The sequence below is a fragment of the Ictidomys tridecemlineatus genome, chromosome 14, assembly GCF_052094955.1.
Source record: "Ictidomys tridecemlineatus isolate mIctTri1 chromosome 14, mIctTri1.hap1, whole genome shotgun sequence".
NCBI lineage: Eukaryota > Metazoa > Chordata > Mammalia > Rodentia > Sciuridae > Ictidomys > Ictidomys tridecemlineatus.
Genome location: NC_135490.1, coordinates 32,411,711 through 32,435,982, shown reverse-complemented (window position 1 = coordinate 32,435,982; position 24,272 = coordinate 32,411,711). Strand labels below are relative to the sequence as shown.

The window sequence follows — 24,272 nt, the reverse complement described above, 5'->3', positions numbered from 1 at the left end:
TTTTCTGACATTTCATGATCATCTAGTCTTTAGACCCCATTCAAGTCTTATCCGTTATCCTAAGGATTCAGTCTAGGACCACCCATTGCCTTTAGCATATGTGTCTTTAGTCTCCATCAATCTAGAACCTTTCTTCAGTTTTTTCTTGAATTTTATGCCCTTGACACTTTCTGAAATTATTTTGTAGAATGTTCAGCCTGGGGTTTTTTTTTTTTTTTTTTTGTGTGTGTGTGTGTGTGTGTGTGGTGTTTGATCATTATTACATTTAGGTTGTACATCTTTGGCAGAAATATCACAAAATCAGTGCTGTGTTTTTGCATACCTCACTTGAACACCCTTCTTCATACCTGTGCCCCTCTGCACCAACACATTTCTCAGCCTGTTATGGAGCGCATGACTTTGATTTGTGCCATTATCAGTCATACTAACTAAGCATTGATTCAGGTAATGTCTGCTGGGCTTCTACACTGTAGAGTTCTCCCCCTCACTTCATGTCAAACAATTTTTGGCAAGTATTCTTGGGCAAGATGCTTTGGAATTATGTGAAGGTACTCTGCTTCTATATGTCCAATGCATTTATTTATTTATTTATTTTTATTTATATCGGTTTGGATGGAGTGTTTCCTATGTTACACAATGGACTATCATCTGTTTCTACAGTGACTTATTTTGATGTTCAAATTGCCCCAGATTAAGTCAAATACAAAAATAAATGGAGATATAAATGTGGATGTTATATTCTCAATCTGTCATCTGAGAGGTTCTGAGGGTAGTGACACCCCAATAGCAGTAAGAACCAAATCTTGGACTCCAGTTGTCCTAAATTCTACATCATTTTATGTATACTGAAAACAGTGAGTTCACAGTGATACCATTAATTGCAATTCATTAACTAGGGTTCATTCTAGTTTCTCCTCTGCATATTTGTAACTCTCCAATAGTAAGAAAATTGGCTCCCATTATTCTTTTTATTTTTTAAATTTTTTTATTAGTTACGCATGACAGTACAATGATCTTGACAATTCATACATTTGAATCATTTTTCTGATTGTACAGGTTGCAGAATCACATTGGTCATACAGTCACGTATATACATCTAGCAATAATAATGTCTATTTTATTCTGCTGCCCTTTCTATCTCCCCTTCCCCTCCCCTCCCCTCCCATTACATCTCTCTACCCAATCTAATGTGACACACTTCTTTTTTTTTTCTCCTCACAACATCATACCTGTATTCTGTATAACGATGAGGGTCTCCTTCCATCTTCTGTGCAAATCCCCTTCTCTCTCCTTTTCCCTCCCACCTCTCTTCCCTATTTAGTGGTAATCTTGATTAATCTTCCAGAATACACTAAATCTTCTGCTGTCATTGTCAGTCCCCTTGCTCCTCATGAGGGGTATTTCTTAGACTTCTTGGGTTCTAATACCTGTGCTGGGCCGTGTAGCCCTCACTCCACTTGGTTCTCCTTGCCCCTCTTAGGCTAAAGCTCCCTGTCAGGGGCCCTCTTTCCCCACAAGCCAAGCCTCTCCTACCTCACTTGAGATATGGCCACCCTTATCAGACCACCCTGCTCCATACCTGTGCCTCTCTGCACCGACACCTCTCTCAGCCTGTTGTGGATTCTGCACTCTGCACCAGGCTTCCCTGCTACTTGGTCACCCTCCTAGTCCTGCTTGGGGTTTGGCATCTTGTGCTGGGACCCCCTCCCAATGCGGATGCTCTCCTCACCTCATGCCAGGCTGTGTCCCCATGAAGATGCTCTTCTTCTGCACTTGTGCTCCACCTTCTGCATGGGACCTCCCTCCTGCTCCTACCTGTCTTACCCCACTGGGCTCTCCTAACCTGTGCTGAGATGCCCTGTTATCCAGATGTCCTCCTTATCCCACCTGAGCTCTGAACTCAGAGAAATGTTCAAACGTGGAATAATAGTCTTAAAGAACATCAGAGGTAAAGGGATCTTTAGAGAACTCCTTGGATCACATAAAAGTTCATATGAATGCCCCAAAAGACAAATAGACAAAACCTTCTTTCAAATGATTTGGAGATGAAGAGTCCTGATCTCCTGAAGCTCACTCAGCAGCCATAGTCTCACCTAGAGGGACCCAGGACCCCAGGCTAAGAATCTCTGCCAACTTCTCCTTTTGAAAGGTGAGGAAACTACAGCTCCATGAGAAAAGTGATAGAATTCACAGTCCCTGAAGGTTGTTTCTATGAGTTAAAGGACCAAGGCATAGAAGAAGCCCTTTGTATACCAACTCACTCTGCAATGAAGTTTTGCCTCTTATTTCCCTCGTATTTTATTCTCATCTTCGACTCACCATCTATGCTAGCTTCTTGTCAGGATTGCTATTGGTAATAAGTCCTATAACTTGTGAATTCTTCCTGTGCTTATTAGAGGATTATTATGTCTACAACGCAGCTCCCCAGGCAACAGTAACTCCATAAGCCAAGCTTGGAACCATTCCTTTCCACTCATCTGCTACTTCCATTTGTGGGTACCCTATTCACCCATCACCTTTGTGCCCAAGTATTCCATTTGTGTTCAGTGCCCAGAGCTTTCCATCACTCCCACTATGGCAGGGTGAGTTAGTGGTAGTGGGAAGCATGGGGTGGGGGAAAATGCTGACTTGGGATCTCAGATGTCTTGTTGGCAGCTAAAGATCCTATTCTCCAATCACAGCTCTGGATTTCCTACTGATTATCACTTTCATGCCCGGGCCAGTTTTTCTTTTTTCTTCTTTTTTTTGGGGGGTGGGGGAGGCGCATCAGGGATTGAACTCAGGAACACTTGACCACTGAGCCACATCCCCAACCCTATTTTGTATTTTATTTAGAGATAGGGTCTCACTGAGTTGTTAGTGTCTCACTAAGTTGCTGAGGCTGGTTTTTTAAAAAAAGTTTTTTATTCTAATTTGTAATTTATAACAGCAGAATGCATTATGGATCATATCATACATATAGATCATATCATACATATAGATCATATTATACATATAGATCATATTATACACATAGAGCATATCTCTGGTTGTATACAGAGTATATTCACACCATTTGTGTCTTCACACATGTACTTAGGATAATGATATCCATCTCATTCCACCCTCTTTTTTACACCCCTTACTCCCCCCTTCCTCCCCTTTGTGCTATCTAGAGTTTGTCTAATCTTCCCATGCTCCCCCCTCCCAACCCCACTATGAATCAGTCTCCTTATATCAGAGATAACAATTGCAATTTGGTTTTTCAACATTGGCTATCTTCACTTAGCATTATCTTCTCCAACTCCATCCATGTACCTGCAAGTGCCATAATTTTATTCTCTTTTATTGCTGAGTAATATTCCATTGTATATATACACCACATTTTCTTTATCCATTCACCTACTGAAGGGCATCTAGGTTGGTTCCACAGTTTAGCTATTATGAATTGTGCTGCAATAAACATCAATGTGTTTGTGTTCATGTAGTGTGCTGTTTTTAAGTCCTATGGGTATAGACCAAGGAATGGGATAGCTGGGTCAAAAGGTGGCTTCATCCCCAGTTTACCAAGGAATGCTGAGGCTGGCTTTGAACTGCCGCGGTCTGGCTGGGAACAAATTACGAGCCACTCAAGCAGGAACAAACTTTATTTCTGAACTCCACCAGCACACTCCACACACGCTCCCCGGGAACTCTCCCGAATGCCACGCGGCTCCTCCAGGAACCACCAACCGGAAATCCCTCCTCTGGCACTTCCCCAACCAATGAGAACTCTTCATGAATCCCTGCGAGAGCTCAACCGGAACTCAAGAGGAACTCCGTGAGAACTCAAAAGTCATCACCTCTCAACCACTATTTCTGGCAAAAATGCCATGCGTCATCCCGACTCGGCTGTGGCCCTCAACAATGATCCTCTTGCCTCAGCCTCCTGAGCTGTTGGGATTACAGGTGTGTGCACTGTGCCCTGCTTGCTCTCAGCCAGTTTTTCTGTCTCGGAAAATGAAATCTCCATCCTACCCGTTGCTCAAGTCAGAAATATCTGGGAGTCATTTTTAATTTTTTACTCCCTATAACTTCTGTACTTAATTCTTTTTTTCCTAAGTATTGTTTTAGTAGTTGGTAGATCTTTATTTTATTTATTTATTTATATGTAGTGCTGAGAATCGAACACAGCACCTCACACATGCTAGGCCAGTGCTCTACCACTGAATCACAACCCATTTATTTGTCCATCTCTCCTGTTCATCCAAACCCATTACATCACACCTTGTTGGACATCTGTTGGATTGGTCCCCTCCCTTTGTCCTCCCCACAGCAGCTATGCTCCCATATCAAAGGACTCTCAGGCTGGGTGCCTACACACAGAATAATTCAATATCATCACAATTATCTGAGTTGATTGCATTTCTCTCCTTGTCACCTGGGTTTATGCCATTTTGGGTGTTTTGCTTTGTTCCTGGTACAAGTTAAGCTCTCTCCAGACTCTGGTGCTTTTAAAAAATTAAGATTTTGACAATGCTATGGATTGAATCCAGGGCTTTGCACACACTGGGCAAGTATTCTACCACTGAGCTGATACCTGCCTCGGGGAGATCAGGAACCGTACCTCCCACCATCACTATGGTGTTGAAGATCAAACACCTGAAAAACCCAGAGGCAAGAGTAGAAAGCGAGTTTTATTTAAGAAAAGAGACAAGGATTAGAAGTAGCTGACTTCTTCCAAGAGAATGGGTACCCAAGGGATTGGGTGTACGTTTTGCTCTTTTATAAATCCCTAGTACCCCCATCTTCTCTTTCTTCTCCTTGTAGTGCCTAAGGGCAGGAAAAGGCAGAAGCACAGGGGGTAATGGTTAGCAGCTCCTTGTGCTGGGAAGTGGGATCCCTCCCAGAGGTTAGCTGTTAGCAACCCGTTGTCTTTTCTTTGATAACCAGCCCTCATCTTCTCCACCCCCTCATTTATACTATACTGTCTGCCAGACCTTCCACCCCCTGCCTCAGTTTGTTGAGGAATGTGACATTTCCTGTCTCCTCAGGTCAGGCAGGGCTGCAGGTGGATTGCTTTTGGGCAAAGAAAGCTTGTGGGGATTCAGTACAGTGGGCTCATTTTATGGAATTATTCTCCTTACCTTGTGTTCCCCCATCCTCATCTATTTGTCCCCTTACAGAGCTATACCCTCAGCCCCTAGTCTCTGGTTCTTCACAAGGTATTCACCTGGATGGATGGAACTCTTCCCCCTATTTCACAGTTCTTCTCATAATAGTACATTAATTTGCTTGTCAACTGTATCTCTCCCCCACGCCCACCCAGACTGGTCTCCTTAGGGACAGAGACTATTTGCTTCACCAGTGTATGCTAGGTGCTGGGCTGTGTATATACTAGTGTATAACTGGTGCTCACTATGTATGTTTAGAATGTGTGCTGCAATGATACTGTAAAATATTAATCTGTATTTTCTCTGCAATCCCCCCCCACACACACACACCCATAGTGACACACACAAACACATCTTAGGGAAAAAATTCTTATTATTTTTCCAGTGTTGAACCTGGATCTGGAGGCTTTGGACTATTTGGGAGGAGACTGCTGGAGATTCCAAAAGAAAGAAAAATATTTCTTAAATTTTCTTAAGCTTTTTTGGAGGGTGGGGGTACCAGGGATTAAACTCAGGGGCACTCCACCACTGAGCCACATCCCCAGCCCTAATATTTTGTATTTTATTTTGAGACAGGGTCTCACTGAGTTGACTAGGACCTCATTAAGTTGCAGAGGCTGGCTTTGAACTTGCAATCTTCCTGCCTCCGCCTCCTGAGCCACTGGGATTATAGGCATGTCCCTCATCATGCCTACCCTTTCTTAAGCTTTAAGAGCCAAGATCTTGGCCTTGGTCTCAACAAGAGATGCGGAGCAATTCTCCAGGATTTCTCAGAGTAAACTGACACCATTCTCTGCCCACAAAAGTTGGGGCAGTGTTGTGTGTGGGTGCTTTATGTAGAGGGAGAAGTTGGGATCTGGAAAGCAGCGAGGGAGTAGGTTTCCTATATCTTCCGCCATCCTGTGCTTCTTCTCCAGATAAACTTTGGTGGGAGGGGGGACATGGTTAGAAGATATCTGCATCTGCTTCCTGATGAGAGGCAGAAATGAGAGCCAAGTCCCAGACTGCCCCTCCCTGAGCCAGTGTGGTGGGGCGGGGTAACAGCCGGGTATTGGAGAAGGTCTGAGACAGTGGCCAGCAAGGGCTGGACGTGGTGATAAGACATGGAGGGCCTCTAGGTGGAATGAGGAAAGTGCCTCAAAGTTCCCCAGAAGCCAAGGCAATGGGTTCCATTTCTGTGGAGGTCAGTGGAGACTGAAGCCCACAACTGGAGGCAAAAAGGCCATGCACCCCTACGGGCTGATTCTAAGGGTCCAACTCCTTCTCAAGGATCCAATGTTACCTTCTACCCTACAGTTTAGAAGAAGGTTTCCCATCCTGGGCAGGAGGAGAGGGGGGAAATTCTGAACCCATTGGTTTCAAACCTGAAATGACCGGGTCTGTATTTCTTTGGTTGGACAGTATAAGAGCTCAAAGTAGAAGTTAAATCTAAATTCTAGAAAAATAAGAAAATTTACATTTTTATTTTGCTCACCTGGGTTTTGTGGCCTAAAAGCGTTGTTCTGACTACAGAAGAATTAATGCCTGATACCTTTGAAAGCGTCCTGGCTTCCCAGAGGGCCATCTCCACAAGTAACTCTTGTTCTGTGGATTTCCCTACTGCTGGAGGCTATTGGCTATGCACCTGCAAGTTTTTAAATTTATGTTTCCATGAATTTCTAATGTGTTCCCCATATGATATCAAACCTTTTGAACTGAGAACTGTGTTTTCCATCTGCTTTGGAATCTTCATAAAGACTTATACAGTGGTTTTCTTGGAACCGCTCTATGTATTTTTAAATGCCTGATTAGCTTCCTTTAGTGTTTTTTTTCCTTCCTTCCTCTGTCTTTGACTTGCTCTTCCCAGAGCAAGTTCTTTTTAAAATTTTCTTTTTCTTAAAAAAAAAAAAATCTAGTGTCGATGGCAGGAGAGGCTTGATACACTAGAGATGGGGGCATCACTTGTGATACCCAACTAGCATTGACAATCAGGTGGGTTGGACCATTTAGTCCCTTTTCTGTTGCTATAACCAAATTCCCAGATCCAGTAATTAATGAAGCATAGTTTTATTTGGCTCACATTTCTGACGGCTGGGAAGTTCAACATTGGCCGTATTTGGTGAGGTCTTTTTACTAGTGGGGATTCTGCAGCCAGGCCCAAGAGGTGCATGGTGAGGTTCAGCAAGCATGCTAACCTGGGGTCCCTTTGTCCTTTTAAAAAGCCTCTACTATCCCCCTCTCAACTAATCTTAATCACCTCCCAAAGGCCCCACTTTTCTGAATACCATTAACACATGACTCTGAGAATTAAATTCATCATGAGTTTTGGAGGGGACAAACACCCAAAGCAACTGCGAAGCCACGGCTTACTGACTCTTAGCAGGGATTCAGACTCCTTATCACAGGACTTGGCAAAGTCTAGATTATAGAGAGCACAGTCCATAGTTTCTGCATGACCTTGTTACCTGTTTTGAATGGCTCTGGAGGTAAGAATGGTTTTACATTCTGAAACAGTTGAAATGAAACCAAGAGAAGAATGATATTTTGAAGTATGTGAACATTACAAGAATTTCACATTCCACGTCCATAAATAAAGTTTTACTGAATGCAGACAGTCTCTTTAGTTTGTCTGGTGTCCTCAACTGCTTTTACATAACAACAACAGGGCTGAGGTTAGGCATAGATACAGCAGAGAACCCAGAGCCACCAACTAAATGTATTCACTACTGGCCCTTCACAGGTCATGTGTGCCATCCATTGCTCCTTGGAAGGATAATGATTGCTACATCAGAGAGCTTTTGTGTGGGTTAAATAAATATTAGAAATAAAAATGGAACCATCTGGAACATGCCAGTGGTTATTGAACCTTATCACATTCCCTAAAACTGCTACCTTTGCTCGCCAGAGGCTTTGGAGCACAACACAGAGCATTTTCAGAGTCAGACAGATTAGTTGGGCAAACTAAATGTGCTTCGTGTTCTACTTAATTAACCTGCTAGAAATGTCCTAGGATTCATTCAAACCTAGATGCTGCCGCAATCATTTGATAAGCCTCTGATAGGCAGCATAGAAATCACATAGCCGAGTTTAATCATTGATGGGCAACAACCCAATCATTGGGGAAGACAAGTTTGCTCCTAAACTATTCCCACGGATCCAGGAGGTGCAGATGGCGGTTAGAAGGGTTTGTACCTTGCCTTTCCAAGGTGATTCTAATTTTGAATCTTCTCGGAAGTGACTCCCAAACTTCAGATCATTTTATGTTCATCTGGCCACTAGAGAGCACTTCAAGACTAACAAAGCTTGGTGTGTGCACTCAGGCCTCCGTTTGAACCCTGGTCTCCCGTGATGGAGGGGTGGCGCATCTAGTTGCTGCGCCATCTAGCTACCAGCAGAGGCTCACAAATGGCCATCAAGGCTGATGGATGCATTTTGTGAAGCTTAGTGACCTGTGGTAGTGATAATGAAGTATTCTGATGCTCAGATAACATTTTACTCTGTCACTATGGTTTTCTGCCTCTAGTGACATCACCTAATTTGTACTGCTTTACGGCGTATTTCTAAGGCGAGCTTTTTCGCCAGGGTCCCGTTTCCTTATTGCTGCTACTCTCTTCTGTCAGATTGAATTTCTCTCAAAGAGAAAATATTGCTTGATATTGATTCCAGTGCACGAGATAATTTCAGGTTCTCACTCTGCAGTTCATCCAAAGCCCTGTTTAAAATCTCGAAGAGGTTTTCCAAGGCTAAGAGGCACAGTTCAAAAGAACAGTTCTTAAATGTGTTTAAAAGACCCTTGGCTACATTTTCTGATGTTTCATCAGCAGTTTGCACTGATACACTTTCCATTGTTATTACAACTGAACCATATCATAGGGAGTTGTACCAGCAAGACCATCAAGTTTTCTAAAAAGCTATAAAGCTTTGATGTTTTCTGGCCTATTTCTTACTGTGCTCTTAAAAATGTTTAGCTTCTGCTGAGCCAAATGTGTACCTCCAAAGGCAAACGCAGTGAAAAACTCTTCAAGCATCCCAGTTGCTGCTGCAATATCTATCTATCCAGCAGGAGGATGAGCTTCTGTTTGGATGAAGCGAGGGGGGGAGTTCTTTGTGATGTGCATTGCGAATGAATAATACTGGCCTTCAGCTGGGCTTTTGCCCATCAGCGCTGGGGTCTAGCTGTGGATACAGAAGAAGGATCTGCTTTCCTGACCACTGCTTATGAGTGTTTCTCAAAGCCATTCCATTCTGCTATTATTGTTTGCATCAAAGAGAAATCAAAGGCATCAGTTCTAGCCCTGATTCCTCAAATGATGGAGGCATTTATAAGGATAGGTTTTCAGGGGATTTCTTTGATGTTTCAAAAAATCCTAAATAATTTTTCCCTCTTTTGAATGACACTTGACTCTCAAGAAAAGAATGTTTCTGCATGCAAAATGTCAGCTCTGTCTAATAATAACCTGCTTAATGTGCCACAAAAATCGCTAATAGAATTTGCCACCATTTTTGTAAAATGAAGTTCTTTCCTCTGTATGGGCACCTGGCTCAGAGAAACTGGCTAGAATAGTGGCAGACTGTTACCAACAAAACGGATTGCTTTAAAATGAAATCACGCTTGAAGATGTAAACTTGCTATCTCACCTTTTGCCAACACATGCAGTTTGCACTGTGACATGAGAACAGCAAGGGGACAGAATTGGCTATTAACAAAGGCTTTCAAGAAGTACATCCTCTGGGTTTGCAGGGAGCCATGAATATGAAAATATAAAAGAGTGGAAATGAATATAAGGAAATTTACGTGTGTGTGTGTGTGTGTGTGGGTGGGGTATGCATTATTGTGCAGATAGTGTTGGTTTAATTTATAGAGATCAGTCTCTACTCATATTTTTTATGTTATGTGACACTTTTTGTGTAGATGACATTTATCTAAAAGGTAATATGAGTCCTGCAATTTCAATAAGAATTGAAGTACAAAGCAGAAAGTTTATATATGTGTGGACTTATGTATATTTGTTTGCCTGAAACCCCCTGGTTCTCAGGGGCTGTGATTATGTTAAGCGCATATGAACATTTCCTATTTAGAGTATGCAAAGAGATGGCAATCACTCTTCCTTGTCTGGGCTTTGTTCCAGAAACAAAGTATAGATTTCCTCCTATGGACTATTTCTCCCCTTGTTGTGCAACTTTTTATACCAAGGTTGAGATGGGAATGATTTTGTATGTCTGAGCAGGCTCCTCTTCTTTGCATCTTATATAAGTTGCACTTCTTTGAAACATGAAACTGGAATATTAACTGAATATGTTGCAAAGTGGAAGTAATGATGAAGGGAGCTGGGATACCCCTGTGTCCACAACCTTCTTCTCAGGTGGGTAGGAAGGACTTTTTTTTTTTTTTTTAAGATTAAAAGACAGACAAAAATCATGGTCTGCTTTGGGGCAGCTCTTTCATTGTTGTTTTATTTGGCTACTTAATGAACCATTAAATATTGCTTAAGGTGGCTATGTTGTTTTCTCTCCAGCAAAGGGGACCGGGGTGCGAGGGCTGATTTGGCTTTCTTTATGCTCCTTGAAGGCTTAGCAGAGTGCCTTCCAAGGAGGCTCACAATAACAGTTGAGGTTTGATTCATAGATTCCAAGACTGTTTATGAGCAGCGTGGTAGGGAGAAAATCTCACCAGATCAGTTGTTTGAACGGCAGCAAGCCAAGTAATCTTTCTGGGCCACTATTTCCTCATCTGTAAAAAGAAGGGGCTGGACTTCGTGATTGCTAAGGTCACTTCCAGCTCTGTAAATTCTATGCTTTTAAAAAATGCTCCGATCCTGAAAGGAGAACATCTTGGGTTTCCAGACAAAAGAGCCCAGGGTGTATTTATGTTTGACCTCCTACCACATTCTGACTTTCTACTCTAATGAATCCGGGTTTATTCTTTACTGAAATGGCTCAGCTCCAGGAGCCCTTGGTGCGATTCTAACACTGTGTCGATATTGATTTTTCTTGCAGGCTAGTGGTTACTGTAACCACCAAACTATTAAATCTCTCTCGTTTTCGTGAGGCTGATTCCACCAGTGCCATTCCACTCCCTTCGGTTGATATTTAACTCAATCCAGGGCTAATTTGAAGGTGCATTACTAGGATCACACTGTCTTAAAACGCTTCATGGCTGACAGATTTCTACCTTTCATCATCTTAGAGTTGTCTATCAAGCACTGAAGCAGACAGAAGTGGTCAAAGATGGGGCCTGGCCTTGTTACTGCCATGTTCTCCTTCACTTCCTATATGAAAGCTGAGGATTTCTTTCTGTGAACAGGGTCAACAGTGATTCATATAGGATAGGCTTCCTTCCTCATGTTGTTTGTTCACTTTGGTAAAAGACATCTTTTTATCTCATCATGCTAACAACACATTGGTGTTGTCATGGCAGGATGACAGATGTCACCCTAAAAACACACATCCATAGCCAGGACTGGTGGCACACACCTGTAATCCCAGTGACTTGGGAGGCTGAGGCAGGAGGATGGCAAATCTGAGGCCAGCCTAAGCAATTTAGCAAGGCCATGAGCAATGTAGTGAGATTCTATCTCAAAATAAAAAATAAAAAAGGGCTAGGAATATGGCTCAGTGGTTAAGCACTCCTGGGTTCAATCCCTGGTACCAAAAAGTACACACACACACACACACACACACACACACACACACACACACGCACAACACTAGACTATTAATTTGACTCTTGCCTTTTCATTTTAGAAATTTCCACCCATCGAGCTTCCCAGTTAGCTGAGGAAAGGCACACCATGTCAAGCCGGTGATGATAGCCATTAACTTCCAAATAAAATTTAACAAGGACTTTCATTTACGATTCTCAGGCATTTACCTTATTACATCAGTTAAAATACACACTACAAAATGAGAGAACTCTGATGTCAATAAAGAATTCTACACTCACGACCTTGTTGATTACCCTCCAGGAGATTCCATGGTGACCTCGGAGGAGAGGGTGTAATTTAATAAGATGGTTAATATTTCTATAAAACCAGCAATCTGATAAATTCTTTTTAGGTAGGCACTTCCACAGAACTAGCATAAGTGACGGTTCCACCTGAAGCATTATCTTTTCTTGTACAACACTGAAAGCTTACATGCTGCTCGACAAATTTGAATTTTAAAAAGTAAGAATGATTGGCACTTGGTAACTTACACAGAAATATAAAGTGGTACAAGAAAATTGCCCATTTCTTTTAGATTTACATTTTATGTATTTTTTTTCTTTTAAGAAGTGATAAGACATGTAATTTCCATCAACTTCAACCAGTTATGTATGAAAGAGGCTACAAGTTCAGCTCCCAGAACTAGCAAGTCATGGGGAGAGCTGTTGTACCACAAAAAGGCAGACGGCTTTCCCAGCTGCCGTCCATTCTGGTGCCATAAATGGTCATTTTCGAGCCAAGACTAAAATCCTAAGAGTCAGATTTTTTCCCCTTGGAAACAATTCTTTTTGCCCTTGATTCCCTGTATTCTGTTTCTTCATGTCTACTAAAACAAGAAGAAAAAGGAGGCAGAGGAATATAGCTAGAGTTCACAGACTTACCTTTATGAGTTGGATGCTCTAAGCAATTTGGTACAATTTGGCGCAATTACTTTCTATTAATTTGTTCATTTAGTCAACAAATATTTTCTGATTGTATAATAGCAAAGCACCCAGAATTGTGCATATGCCACATTAACATTTCTTCATCGATCATTAGAATTTCAAAGATGTGGAATGATGAAGGCAATTGGTAGCCTCAATTCATAATAAAAATCTTATTTAGAGGAAAAGAAAGGTGCTGGTGGTAGTGGTGGTGGGGTAGCTCATGAAAATTGAAGGGAGATCAGTAGAGTAGGTGAAAGGGACCAGGAGGAGGGAAAGGGGATATATTGGGGAATAATATTGGCCAAATTATATTATTATATTGTATTTATGTAGGAATATATAACTAAAAGTCCCCCCATTATGTGCAACTATAATGCACCAATAAAGAACATGGGAAAAATTCCTATTTAGGAATCATACTTCCCCCACCCCCCTAGAGCAATATTCTGTCATGTCTATTTGCTATCTGTTTTCCTTTCATTGAACACAAATATCTGACCTCGTGATATAACACATGTAAAAATTGTATAAATTGACAAGACCATGTATTTAATATTTTTCATAGAATTTTCATTGACTTTTTCTTGTTTTAGTATATACTATACAATCCTTCCCTTTCTCAGGGTTTAAACTCTTTCCTCCAGCTTGGGCTGCAACCTGGAAAACAAAACCACTATTCTTTCGAAAAATAGTCAAAGTGGTATTTTCCTTCTTTGTCCAACTATCTGTTGAGCTCCTGATGACCACTAAACTAAGAACAAAGATATTGCAGTGGGCAACTTATATTAACAATTATTTTGTTAGCTGGGCCAACAATGAAGTTTCAGTTCTGCATTTATTGGGGGAGGAGTGGGGAGCAAAGACTGGTTTATCTTGCTCACTGTGGCACTTGCAGCATTAGAATATAGCAGAGAGTTAATAAAAAAAAATGATTGAATGAAAGTTGTCAACCTCCTAGAGACTCCAAGCATGTAAGAGCTTTTTGAAGGTCACTTGGGTAGTAAGAAGTAGTTAGAATTCAAAGTGTGGCAATCCTGCAGCCTGTGTCCTTTTCCCCATGACATACTTGATGCACAGATTGGCTCTCTCTAGACCCCTTCCCTCCATCTCCTTGGTTCAATGCATATCCTTTCTTGGCAAACAGGAGGTGGGATAAAGAGTAGGTGGTATCTTGGTAGAACAGATATCCATGAATGCCATCCAAAGTCCCGTCTGAGATAGTCCCAGAAGAATCTTACCTGGACTTCTGTCTTTTTAATCTGGGTCTCTCACATCTGAGATACTGAAATATATTCTAAATTACGTGATAGGCCAGTAGATAATCTGCAAGCAGTCCTGTAATTAAAGGAGTGACACCAAAGCTTGTGACAATAGTCCCTAGCATCATGCTGATAGTGTCCCCCCATATGAAATCCCCTCCCTAGAAAGAAGGAGATTTGACAAATATATAGTTGATAAATCTATATATGACTAAAAGCATAGCAGACCTCTGTGTCTATGGTGGGTGAAGAAAGATCCTCAATTATACGCCAAAATACAGGTCTTTGCAAGAAAGATTTAATGCCTATTGTCACACTTGGAGTTACAAGGTATTAATGAGCAAGATATACCAAAAAATGTATTTTTCCCCCAAGGCTACCAGGTTTTGCTGTTGGTATAGAATATGTGAAACCTTAAATTGTGAAGTATGAATCAGAAGGGCTTCCTCTATTATGAATGATGCCATCTTTAAGATGAGGGACTTTCAGTGAAATGCAGGAACATTCAGGGTAATGTGTTTGCAGCAAGCAGGATCTTGAATTTATTGCAGAGGGGAATGTGTGAGTTGACCAAAATGGAGAATGATGAGAAGTAACTAAATTATGTATGACAGTCTTTACCGAGCAGAGGAAGGAAAAAGCTTAATGATGTTGTGGCCGAAGGACCAGCAGCAATTGGTGATGTATTGGCTGTAGATTGGTAAGAAGAGAAATGCATCTATGAAGATCCAAAGACTATGGATGAGCCTGCCAAGGATCAAGAGATAGAATGGGGGGCAGGGGAGGAAAACAAGGGACTCAGGGTATAATACATTTTAGTGGCAACAAGACAGTCAAGGAAAGTCCATTTGACATTAAAAATCACTATCTTAATCTATATTGCTCTTTCAAGTCTGAATTTTATTAAGGCCACCCAAAAATCTATAGTTAACAATGAAGCATCTTTCTCTTTTGCTTTCCGGGCAGTCACCAAGAGCAGTACATAATTTAATTATTGAATCCACAGACTGGACCATGGAGATGAAGAATGATGTGTCTGCTGTAGTGAGAAATTGGATAGAACAAACTGTTTATTCTCATCATTCTTCCTCGGTTAAGCTAAATTAATATAGTTAATAAGTTTTTGTTTGGATTAGTATTCAGATCTGGATGTGCAGATAGGAACTGACGATTATTACAGTAACTATTATTTATGGAACATTGGAAGTATCCCTCAAGCCCCATGCGTAAAACAGGTTCTTCTGTCATTCACCAATGTTTTATCAGATTTAGGGGTCAGATGTTTGAATGGAGTTATGAAGTGCAAGATAATCAGATTTAGTTCCTTGAGACATATGACCCTGGAAACTTCACGATGACTTTTCCTATTGTCCTGTGCCCCCTTTTCCTGATCTTCTTAAACAATTTGAAGAAACCTACACAATTTTAGTGGGCAAACTTTACCGGGGAATTACCAAAAGTAATGTGTGCCCAGAGTGATGGGAGTAGAGAGGCGGTGGTAGACTGTAGCAAACATCTCAGGCCTTTCCACACAATTTCAGTAGAAACTGTAAATCGATCAAGCAAAACGCAAATGCAAATGCAGCTTCGAGGTATCTGTGCCTTTAGGCGCACCGTGCCCAAACAAATCCCTCTAGTATGAAACTGAAGCCGGCAGAGACAAATAGTCCCCTCCAGCGCACCGCTACACAGCAGGCTCTTTCCAAAGGCCAAAATCAGTTCCTCTGACTTGCTGCCCCTTTCATTTTCACGGCATTAGATGCGCTGAGTCGTCTTTCAGTTACATATAATAGATGTTTATTTAAGCAACAGCTTAAAGAAATTGGTAGGAGATCTAGATGGGAAAGAAATCCCACCACTACCAACGGAAACCACCCAGCCCTCAGATGGGTAAGGTCAGACCCCTGGGAATGGTGAGGAGCAGGTCCCTCTCGGGCACCCAACCCGGGGCCACCGAGCGCCACGAAATGCTGGGCGGGGCCGGACAAGCAGCTGCTTGACTTCTTTGCGCGGCCGCCATGGGCGGCGCAAAAAGTCAGGGGCTAAATGTGAACCATCCGACTCCACAAAGCGGCCCAGCACCCCCGGGGCAATCATTAGCGCAGGTGCCCCGGCCCTAAAACTCCCCAACCCGAAGGTGGCCTATGCGAACCGAACCCGCACCGTGAGTGGGAGGCGGAGACACCCTGCGACTCCCCGCGGCCGTGCGCACCGTCCCCGCCCGCCTCCGGGCCGCCGCCCCCTCCGAGCGCGCGCCGCGCTGGCCGCTGCCACCTTCCGGCCACGCAGCGGCCCCGCCTCCTCTCGCGATTTCCTTCCCTTGGGCGCGCGGCGGCGGCGGCGGCGGCGAGGACGAGCACCAGCCAGCAGGCCAGCGGAGCCCGCACTGCACCGGAGCGGGCGGGGGCGGCTGTGCGGGTACGCGGCCGCGCGCCACGTGGCTCCCCGGGGAGCGGGGTACCCGGCTCGAGGGCCTGGGTCGGGCGTGGCGAGCCCTGAGGAAGACCTGCTCCGCGGGAAACTTGACAGTGGACCACCTGGGGTGGCGGCGGGGGCTCGGCTTCTCTCGGGCACGCCGGGGTTAATTTAACGGCGAAAGCTGCTGCCTCTGCCGAGCTTTCTCCCTCGCGGTGGCGGCGGGAGTTGGTTCTGGGAGTCTGAAAATAGCAGTCCTTCTGGCGTCCGCGTGTTGGGGCGGGAACGCGGGCTTTCGTTTCTGGATCAGAGCTGAGGGAGTTTTGGAGTCCTGGGTTTGCCCAGGCGCCGGGCTAGCTCGGTCTTCCAGGACTAGTTGTGTACCAGCCTCGGGGCCCTTCCGTTTGTGCAGCTGGGTGTCAGTCCTCCCAGGGCTCCAGTGGGCACAGGACAGGTCAGGCGTGCAGCGGGGTAATGCACCGCTTTCCCCTCCTGGCCTGCCTTCCCCCATTTCCTCTCTCGCTCCTGTTTAGTAGGTACTTACGTGGCACTCTATAGCCTTTGCAGGTGCCAGTCCTTACGCCAGGTGGGCAACCAGGCCAATACAGCATCTGGGTGTTCTAGTTAAGAGGGTTTGCAGGCTCCTCAGAACTGAGGCAACAGAATCAGTGGGCATTTAACCTGTTAAATATCATTTATCCTTTTCAGGCACTTCTGCACTGCTTAGAGCCAAAGTTTAGAGTCCAAAGCTTGAAGTGGAAGTTTTGAGAATTTCTCGCTTTTTTTTTTTTTTAGACTTTTTCACTGATCTGAGTAATTGAGGGATCTTTTTTCTTTTTTTGAAAGACTTTCTACCTGAAGGTCTAGACCACCTTCATGGGCTCTCCTTATTGTTGTGCCTGCCCTGAGTGAAACCCGCGTTGCAGAAACCCGAGTTTAGAAATAGTTTATTGTGATTTTTTTAAGGTGTCAATTATTATGCTTTATTAAATTCTAGGCATCTGCCACACTTGTAATACTTTTCATCTTTCAAAAAGTTCAATCCCCTGGGGTTTCACATGTAAATTTTAAATATATAACAGTGTATTTTTAAAAATTAAAAAAAAAAGAAATAACACTTTTCTTAGTTTTCATTTGATCTGGTCGTCAGAGTTTCTATAACTTCAGTTCCATCTAGGGAAAGGAATTATCTGGTTAATTTTCAATTGGGACAGCTTTAGATGTTGACTTGGGAGTCCAAGGGGCATGGATAATATTCCTGTGTGGCTTAGGGCAAATTCCCTAAGTTTACTAAATCTGTAAGATGGGATGTTACTGCCTACCTTAGCAAGAAATGAGGCTTGAGCGAGATGATGTATATAAACAAGCTGTTTGAAATCTATTAGGTGATCAATAAACATTTCTTTTATACTCTCCTTCCTGTGCTGACTCCAAATTATAAGGGAGGAAGAGCAATTTGTAGGTCTGTTGTATGTAGTAACTTGAAAAAATATCCCATGAGACAGCAGTAAAAAGATGAAATGGTTGGGAATGTGAAGCTAGTCATAGGTGCCAATTTCATTCTGAAATAGTAAAATTATTTTTTTAAAGACCAGAGACTGTCCAAGGTCCATGTTTTGTGACTCCTGATTGATAAATGTAGTTAAAATTGTCTGTTTAGAGACCCAGAGTTTAGTTTGGTGCATTGAATCAAAAAGCAGGTTTACCAAAATACTTTTTTTTCACATTTTCTCTAGATTCAACATGAGTGAAGTTTCCTGCAAAAAACGGGATGACTATTTGGAATGGCCTGAGTATTTCATGGCAGTGGCCTTCTTATCAGCACAGAGAAGCAAAGATCCAAATTCCCAGGTAAATGAGTTTCACAGGGGATGTATAGGTAGTCACAGAGTGTTGCTTACAAGTGAATAGAATACAAAAGGGGAGGCCTGTCAACATGCAAATGCAGAGTAAGTCTGCTGCCTTTGTGCTGTAGTCCTGCATGCATACATTTCCCTTAGAGACTCTAGTTTTCTTCACTGCCCACCCAGTGGTAGACCAGCTAATTGTAGCCACCAAGGTTTTGTATGTGTTTCCCTGTAGGTTGGAGCCTGCATTGTGAATACAGAAAACAAGATTGTTGGGATTGGGTACAATGGAATGCCAAATGGTTGCAGTGATGACCTTTTGCCCTGGAGGAGAATAGCAGACAATAAGCTGGATACCAAGTATCCATATGGTAAGGCATTTTATATTCTATCCTGATTAGTGACATAGCTTAATTGGGAGGTTCTTAATTCAGAAAGTCACAAAGCATTATCTTCCTTATCAGTTACCACTAAATGGAAAGAAAAAAAGTCCTGTTAAATTACTCCAATTTCCTGTCCCCATCTTTTAAGTTCATTTCCAAAGAGAGCGACTGATGGAAGCATGGTAGTGTCTCACAGCCTGGCCCTGAGGTCCTAGGCTCTGTTGCCTGTGGTGGGCCTGGTGTGTGCTTGCCTGGCAACCTGTACAACACCAGAGCAGCAACAGAGGTCTGCAGCCCCTTGGCAGAGATAACTGAGGGATGTGCATCATGGCACTGAGGTTGTTTCTTGACTACTAGGAAGTGGGTCAGCTCACCAAGTGCTGCCTGCAGCTCTGCTCTGATGAAAAGCAGGATTCATTCAGTCTCTCTGCTGAGTTAGTTCAAGCTCATCTCTGGCAAGCAGGAATCAAGCTGAGCTGGACCTCAGGAGATGGATGGTGCAGTCGCTTCTTCCTATTGTGGGGCCTCTGCAATCCCACAGTGGTCTGTGGTCAGATGAAAAGCCAGAAGGTGTGGAAACGAAAACCTTTGGCTTGCCTATCTGGATTTTCACTTTGAAGTTAGGTGAGGGTGCTTCTTAGAATTTATTGAGCCCCAGAGAGAATCCTTTCAGAAATTATCTGGGAGAGACAAACCACAGCTTCACTTTTCCTTTTATTCCCTAAAGAATATGCAATTAATGCCATAAAAGAGGCTAATTGAGTTGAGTATGTTGGTTGCTGATTTTTCATAATGTTCAGGCCTGTATTTATGTCTGAAAGGGAACAGACTGGCTCTGTTGGAAGTAAAGTAGATTAAGGCCATCCAAATGGGAAAGACGTGCTTTCAGGAAACCAAGTTCAAGGCATGATGTAAGACCTTTCTTCTTTGTTGACTCTTCCCTGTAGGTTTCCTCATGAAGAATTCCAAGTCTGCATTTAGTCTAATTTACTTTTTCTAATGTTCCTGGACCTTCATCACCATAAATTTCTAACTGCCAAATCCTCCATGTTTGAAAGAAAATGAGAAAAGGTGCATAGAAGTAGAGAAGGAATTGAGGAATGAATGTGGGGACAGCAAAGAAGCATTTGGGGGGTTCAGGTATTTAAAAAAACATAGCTCAGTGATTAAGGGGATTTAATAGTCATATAGTCAGTTTAACTTCACCCTGGTAGGAGTAGGAAGGGCAGGATCAGAATTAGGAGAGAGTAAGACTGTCTTCTCAGCCCCAGTTTCATAGCTGATGGTAATGAGTTATATGAAAAATGTGCTAACATTAAAAAAAAAAACTTTGTCATCCTGCTTTTGATTCTGTAAGCGTTTGATGGTAAGAAAGAGAGGAAATGATTAGTTGTTTTTAGGTCTATGCAAAAATAATTTTTCACAGTACACTTCAGCGTCCCATATAAAAACAGTGAAAGTGAAAGGGTCGATACAGTAAAGATCTACATTGAAATGTATGACTACCACAGTCAATATTTCACCGAGTCAAGACAGTGAAATATTGGTCCTCGTGCTGAGCTTGGATATGGAGGAATTCTTAGGAGATTTAGCCTGTTGTTCCCAGGCTGGTGGCAGAAGATGCCAGTGAATGAACCAGTGTGGAGGGATTCTCAATGGCAGTCCTCCCCATGAGACCTGTACCTTCTTTAGTCACTGTGAGCCCCAGGGAAATTCATTGCAGTGGCCTGCAAGCTCAAACCTTTGCACTTGCCATTGTCCCATAACCTCTCAAGTGACTCGTTGTATTTGCTATGAGACATTGCCTTTTGTCCAAGTGGGATAGAGAACCTTTAGAGCTGCTTTCCATAAAAAAAGAAAGTTTTTGAAAACCCTCACAGGCACCTGCCCAACTGCACTGATTGTTTTTTATTGAATAGCTGCTGAGTTTTAGAGCACTGGTTGTCTGCCTGCATTATTATTATTATTTTTTTTATCATCCATATGATACCTCTAAGTTTTCAAAGCTCTTTGCCCTCACTTATCAATTATTCATTTTATATGCAGCTGTGTTAGAATATAGGTAATTTTCTTTCACGGGAGTAAGCTTGTAATTTGATGTACCATAAAAGTTGTAGAAGGTATTAAATGGTTTTTAAAAGGCATTTAGTATTACTGCCATCGTAATACTTGTAAAGATAGGCTGTAAGTCTAAATAATGATGACTGGGTATACACTGTACACTCATTCCTCTCTTCCATGCTTTTCAGGCCACAGAGAAATGTTTAAATTGCCTAGGATGTAATAGAAATGTTTGATGGTAGTTGACTAAAATGCAAATTCTTTCCCTTTGGTTTTTAAGACTTTTAAAAACTAAGGTGGTAATGTCTGGTATTGGATAATGTATTTCTTTCCTCACCTCTGTTATGGGTGACTGCTGCTGTGTCAGGAAGGATAGATTCATAGGTTATACATTAATCCCTGTAAAGGACTTTTGGTAATTACCTAGAGATCTAGACCAGTGATTCTTAACTTTTGAATAAACAGGACTGTCTTTTAAACCTCAAAAACTTCCAGTATCTTTTCCGTAAGAAAATTCATGGTGACAAAATCTATTACATGTCATTAACACATTACATTAATATGATCTTTATTATTCAAACAGTGTGTTGGGAATAAATAACACATTGTGTGCTAGACATAGCATTTATTCACTGTGGACCATGCTAGGCCTCTTGCAGTACTCCAGTAATGCTTCATGGTTCTGTGCACAGAGTTGAAGCCTACCCTGTTCTTTTAAGTAAATTCTGTGATGTTGCATGTGCGTGGTGGTATCTCCTAACTTCGTGGTCAGTGCTCTTTATACTATGCTACACTGTCTCTCCAGTGAGGCTCAGGAATTCACCTTTTCTGAAACACCAATCATCTTCTTTTGCAATTGAACAGATTGTAGCTTAGATGAAGTGGCTCCTCAAGAACTCGGAGAGTGGTGACCTGTGCTTAGTGTTTAGAAAATCTCTTGCAAATGACTTATTTCTTCAGAGGGGAGTGCAGGGGACTAAATGTTTGTGTCCTCCCTACAAATCAGTATGTTGACAATCCAATCCAAATGTGATGGTATTTGGAGGTGGGCCTGTAAGAGGTAGTAAGGCCATGAGGGTGGAGCCCTTATGAATGGGATTAGCACCATTATAGCAGGGACCCCCAAAGAGTGCTAGTTCTCCACCATGTGAGGACGAAAGAAGGTGATAACCTGCAAATGTGGGTGAGGGCCCTCAATAGAACCTGGCAAATTAACACCCTGATCTTGGCCTTCAAACCTCCAGAATTGAGAGAAATAAATAAGTACTTTGTTATAGTAGCCCAAAGTGACGAAGCCAGTGAGCTTAGAAATTGTGCAAATTCAAGTTTATCAATAACATACAACTTACTCTACTTTAGTAATTCTGTAAGCTTGAAGTCATTAGCCTTGATTGATACTTTATAGGGAGGAGAGAAACACAGAATACTTATAAAATACTAGGAAGAGTTTTTTTTTTCTGGGCTGTATCTCTAGAGAGGCATTTTTAAAGAGTGTTTTTGTTCTTCCAGCCTTAGGATCAAAACTTCATGAAACTATTTGATTATAATGTAATGTTAATATGGAAAGTGAAAATTCCCCCTGCTAAAGAAACTGCTTTTATTTCATCTTTTTCTTGGAAAATCCAGAAGATAGTATGATGTCAGTAACAGTAAATGGCAGGAAGAAGGCAGCATTGTTATAGTGAGAACCCTCTCAGATGAATGGCAATTAAAAACCCAGGAAGCAGCGAATTTATCATAAGAAGAGACTTTGGAAGACTTTTATTTTTACGAGGGGGTTTATTACTAAACTCACATGAAGTGTTCAGTTGACATTTTTAGTTTGTTTTTCTCTGTGAACTTTATTACGGTGAAACATATTTAATCTAAATATCAATTTTATAAAGTGGAGGTAAAATATTCTTGGTAATACAGGTATCACTCTTTCCTTAGGTTTTTGTAACTAGTTTTGCTGCTATAGTTTACAGACCACAGAGTTGAGTAGAGCTACCCAATTGTTCAGCTTCAGGGAATTTTGAGCAGTGCTTGCTCGACTCACCCTGCCTTTGCACCTGTTTCCCATTCATGAAGGGTCTAGGGTGTAAGTGTCTTGGCTTGGCCTCCTCCTCCCACCCAATTGATGGAGAAGCCAGGATTGCCCTGCCTGCCAGATCACACCTTGTCGCATTAGGGACCACAGTCTTGATGTGCCTGGGAGTGGGAGGTAGCCTCCCTCAGAATACACTGGGAGAAACAAAGACCCATCTGTTCCTATTTCTGTAGGACTACCCTAAAAAGGATATGATTCTAGGAAGCAAAAACCTGGAATTAACTAAGGCAAGTGATGGCATGGCAGCTTTAAACACTTTTGCCAGTGTGTGGCAGTGCTTCTTTAAATTTTATATTTAAATTTAATCTTTATTTTTCAGACTTAGCATATTGTTAAGCATGCATAGATGTCATTTTCGTGATTACTTAGCCATTTACCTTACCCTCTTGAACACTGACATTTTCCTGACTGCCATGCATGTGATGTATTTCTTTGGCATCCAAAAGGTTAGTCTTGAGAAACTAATTTATCAAGAAGTTAGGAGACTGATCCTTCTTAAGCTGTGACTTCCTCACAACTTGTAAGAGCTTCTTAGTAATTAAGATCAAATTTGTTCTTTCAGTCAGTTGAAATTGAATGCCCTCTGGTTTTGTTAGGCAGATCCTGGATTTGATGACTTGCTGTTTCTTTTTCTGCAGAATTTAATTTCACTTATAGCTTCCTGCCATTCCGACCCTGCCTAGCCATCTAGGAGTTATGGCCTGACAGCGGGTCTAATTAGAGACTTTTGTACAAAATAGCTAATATAATCAATGGAAAACCTTTGAGCACTTGTGCAGGAAAGAAATTAAGTAGATTGTTTTTGTGAATCAAGGGGCAAACCCAGGCTTGATTTGTGGTTTTTTAGGTCAACAGGAACTCAACAGTGTATGTTTGAGTCTCTCCCCTGCCCCCTAAAGTTAACCAGCATGATGTAAGACTATTTTACTCAAAGGTATAATTGCTCATAAAGTCTCCAGAAAAGAATAAGTAGTTATTTTTAAAAATCACTTGATTTTTATGTATATAGTTTTGTAGACACAGTTAATTACTTTTTAAAGCATTAGTAGTCATTTCATTATAAATACCTACAAAGGAGGGATAGTAGAAAAATATAACCCCCTGTCCTAAAGAGCACATGTAAGAAAAACCAAAATGCTCATCTAAGGGACTCAGATCTACCCTTGAAAAAATATGTATGCCTATCTCCTTTTGCTAAAAAGTGATTTTCAAGTCAGCTCACCTCAGAAGTCTGAAATAAAATTCGATTTAAGTGGTTCTCAGAAGTGGGCTTGAAAAGTTATTCTTTGTACTATTTATTTCTTTAAAAACAGGTTTATTGAAAAATTAATAACCTTAATAGAATTTGGGGGCACATTCAACTTCCTGTAGAAAACAAGAATGTTAAGTATTTGAGCATATTAGTGATCTGAATGCAAATGGGTATTCTTGATGATAAATACAACTTCTTTAAATTTGCCGAGTCTGCTTAGCAGCT

General features: G+C 42.0%; 1 protein-coding gene and 1 long non-coding RNA gene across 6 annotated transcripts in view; one reads left to right on the top strand and one right to left on the bottom strand.

Annotated features, from left to right (window-relative positions):
- Positions 1–4,634: 4,634 nt before the first annotated feature.
- On the bottom strand, positions 4,635–14,079 carry LOC144370591 (uncharacterized). Its single transcript, XR_013430505.1, has 2 exons — positions 13,980–14,079; positions 4,635–4,791 (listed from the first exon to the last, which is right to left on the bottom strand). It is a non-coding gene; the product is annotated as an uncharacterized LOC144370591 (long non-coding RNA).
- A 2,206-nt stretch (positions 14,080–16,285) lies between these two features.
- Dctd (dCMP deaminase) overlaps positions 16,286–24,272 on the top strand; it is a 93,804-nt gene continuing 85,817 nt past the window's right edge. For all 5 annotated transcript variants that reach the window (XM_078031018.1, XM_078031019.1, XM_078031017.1 and 2 more), the window contains exons 1-3: positions 16,286–16,418; positions 18,152–18,266; positions 18,498–18,633. In XM_078031018.1, the coding sequence (XP_077887144.1) occupies positions 18,159–18,266; positions 18,498–18,633 (244 nt within the window). In that variant the 5' untranslated portion in view covers positions 16,286–16,418; positions 18,152–18,158. The remainder of the gene's footprint in view (positions 16,419–18,151; positions 18,267–18,497; positions 18,634–24,272) is intronic.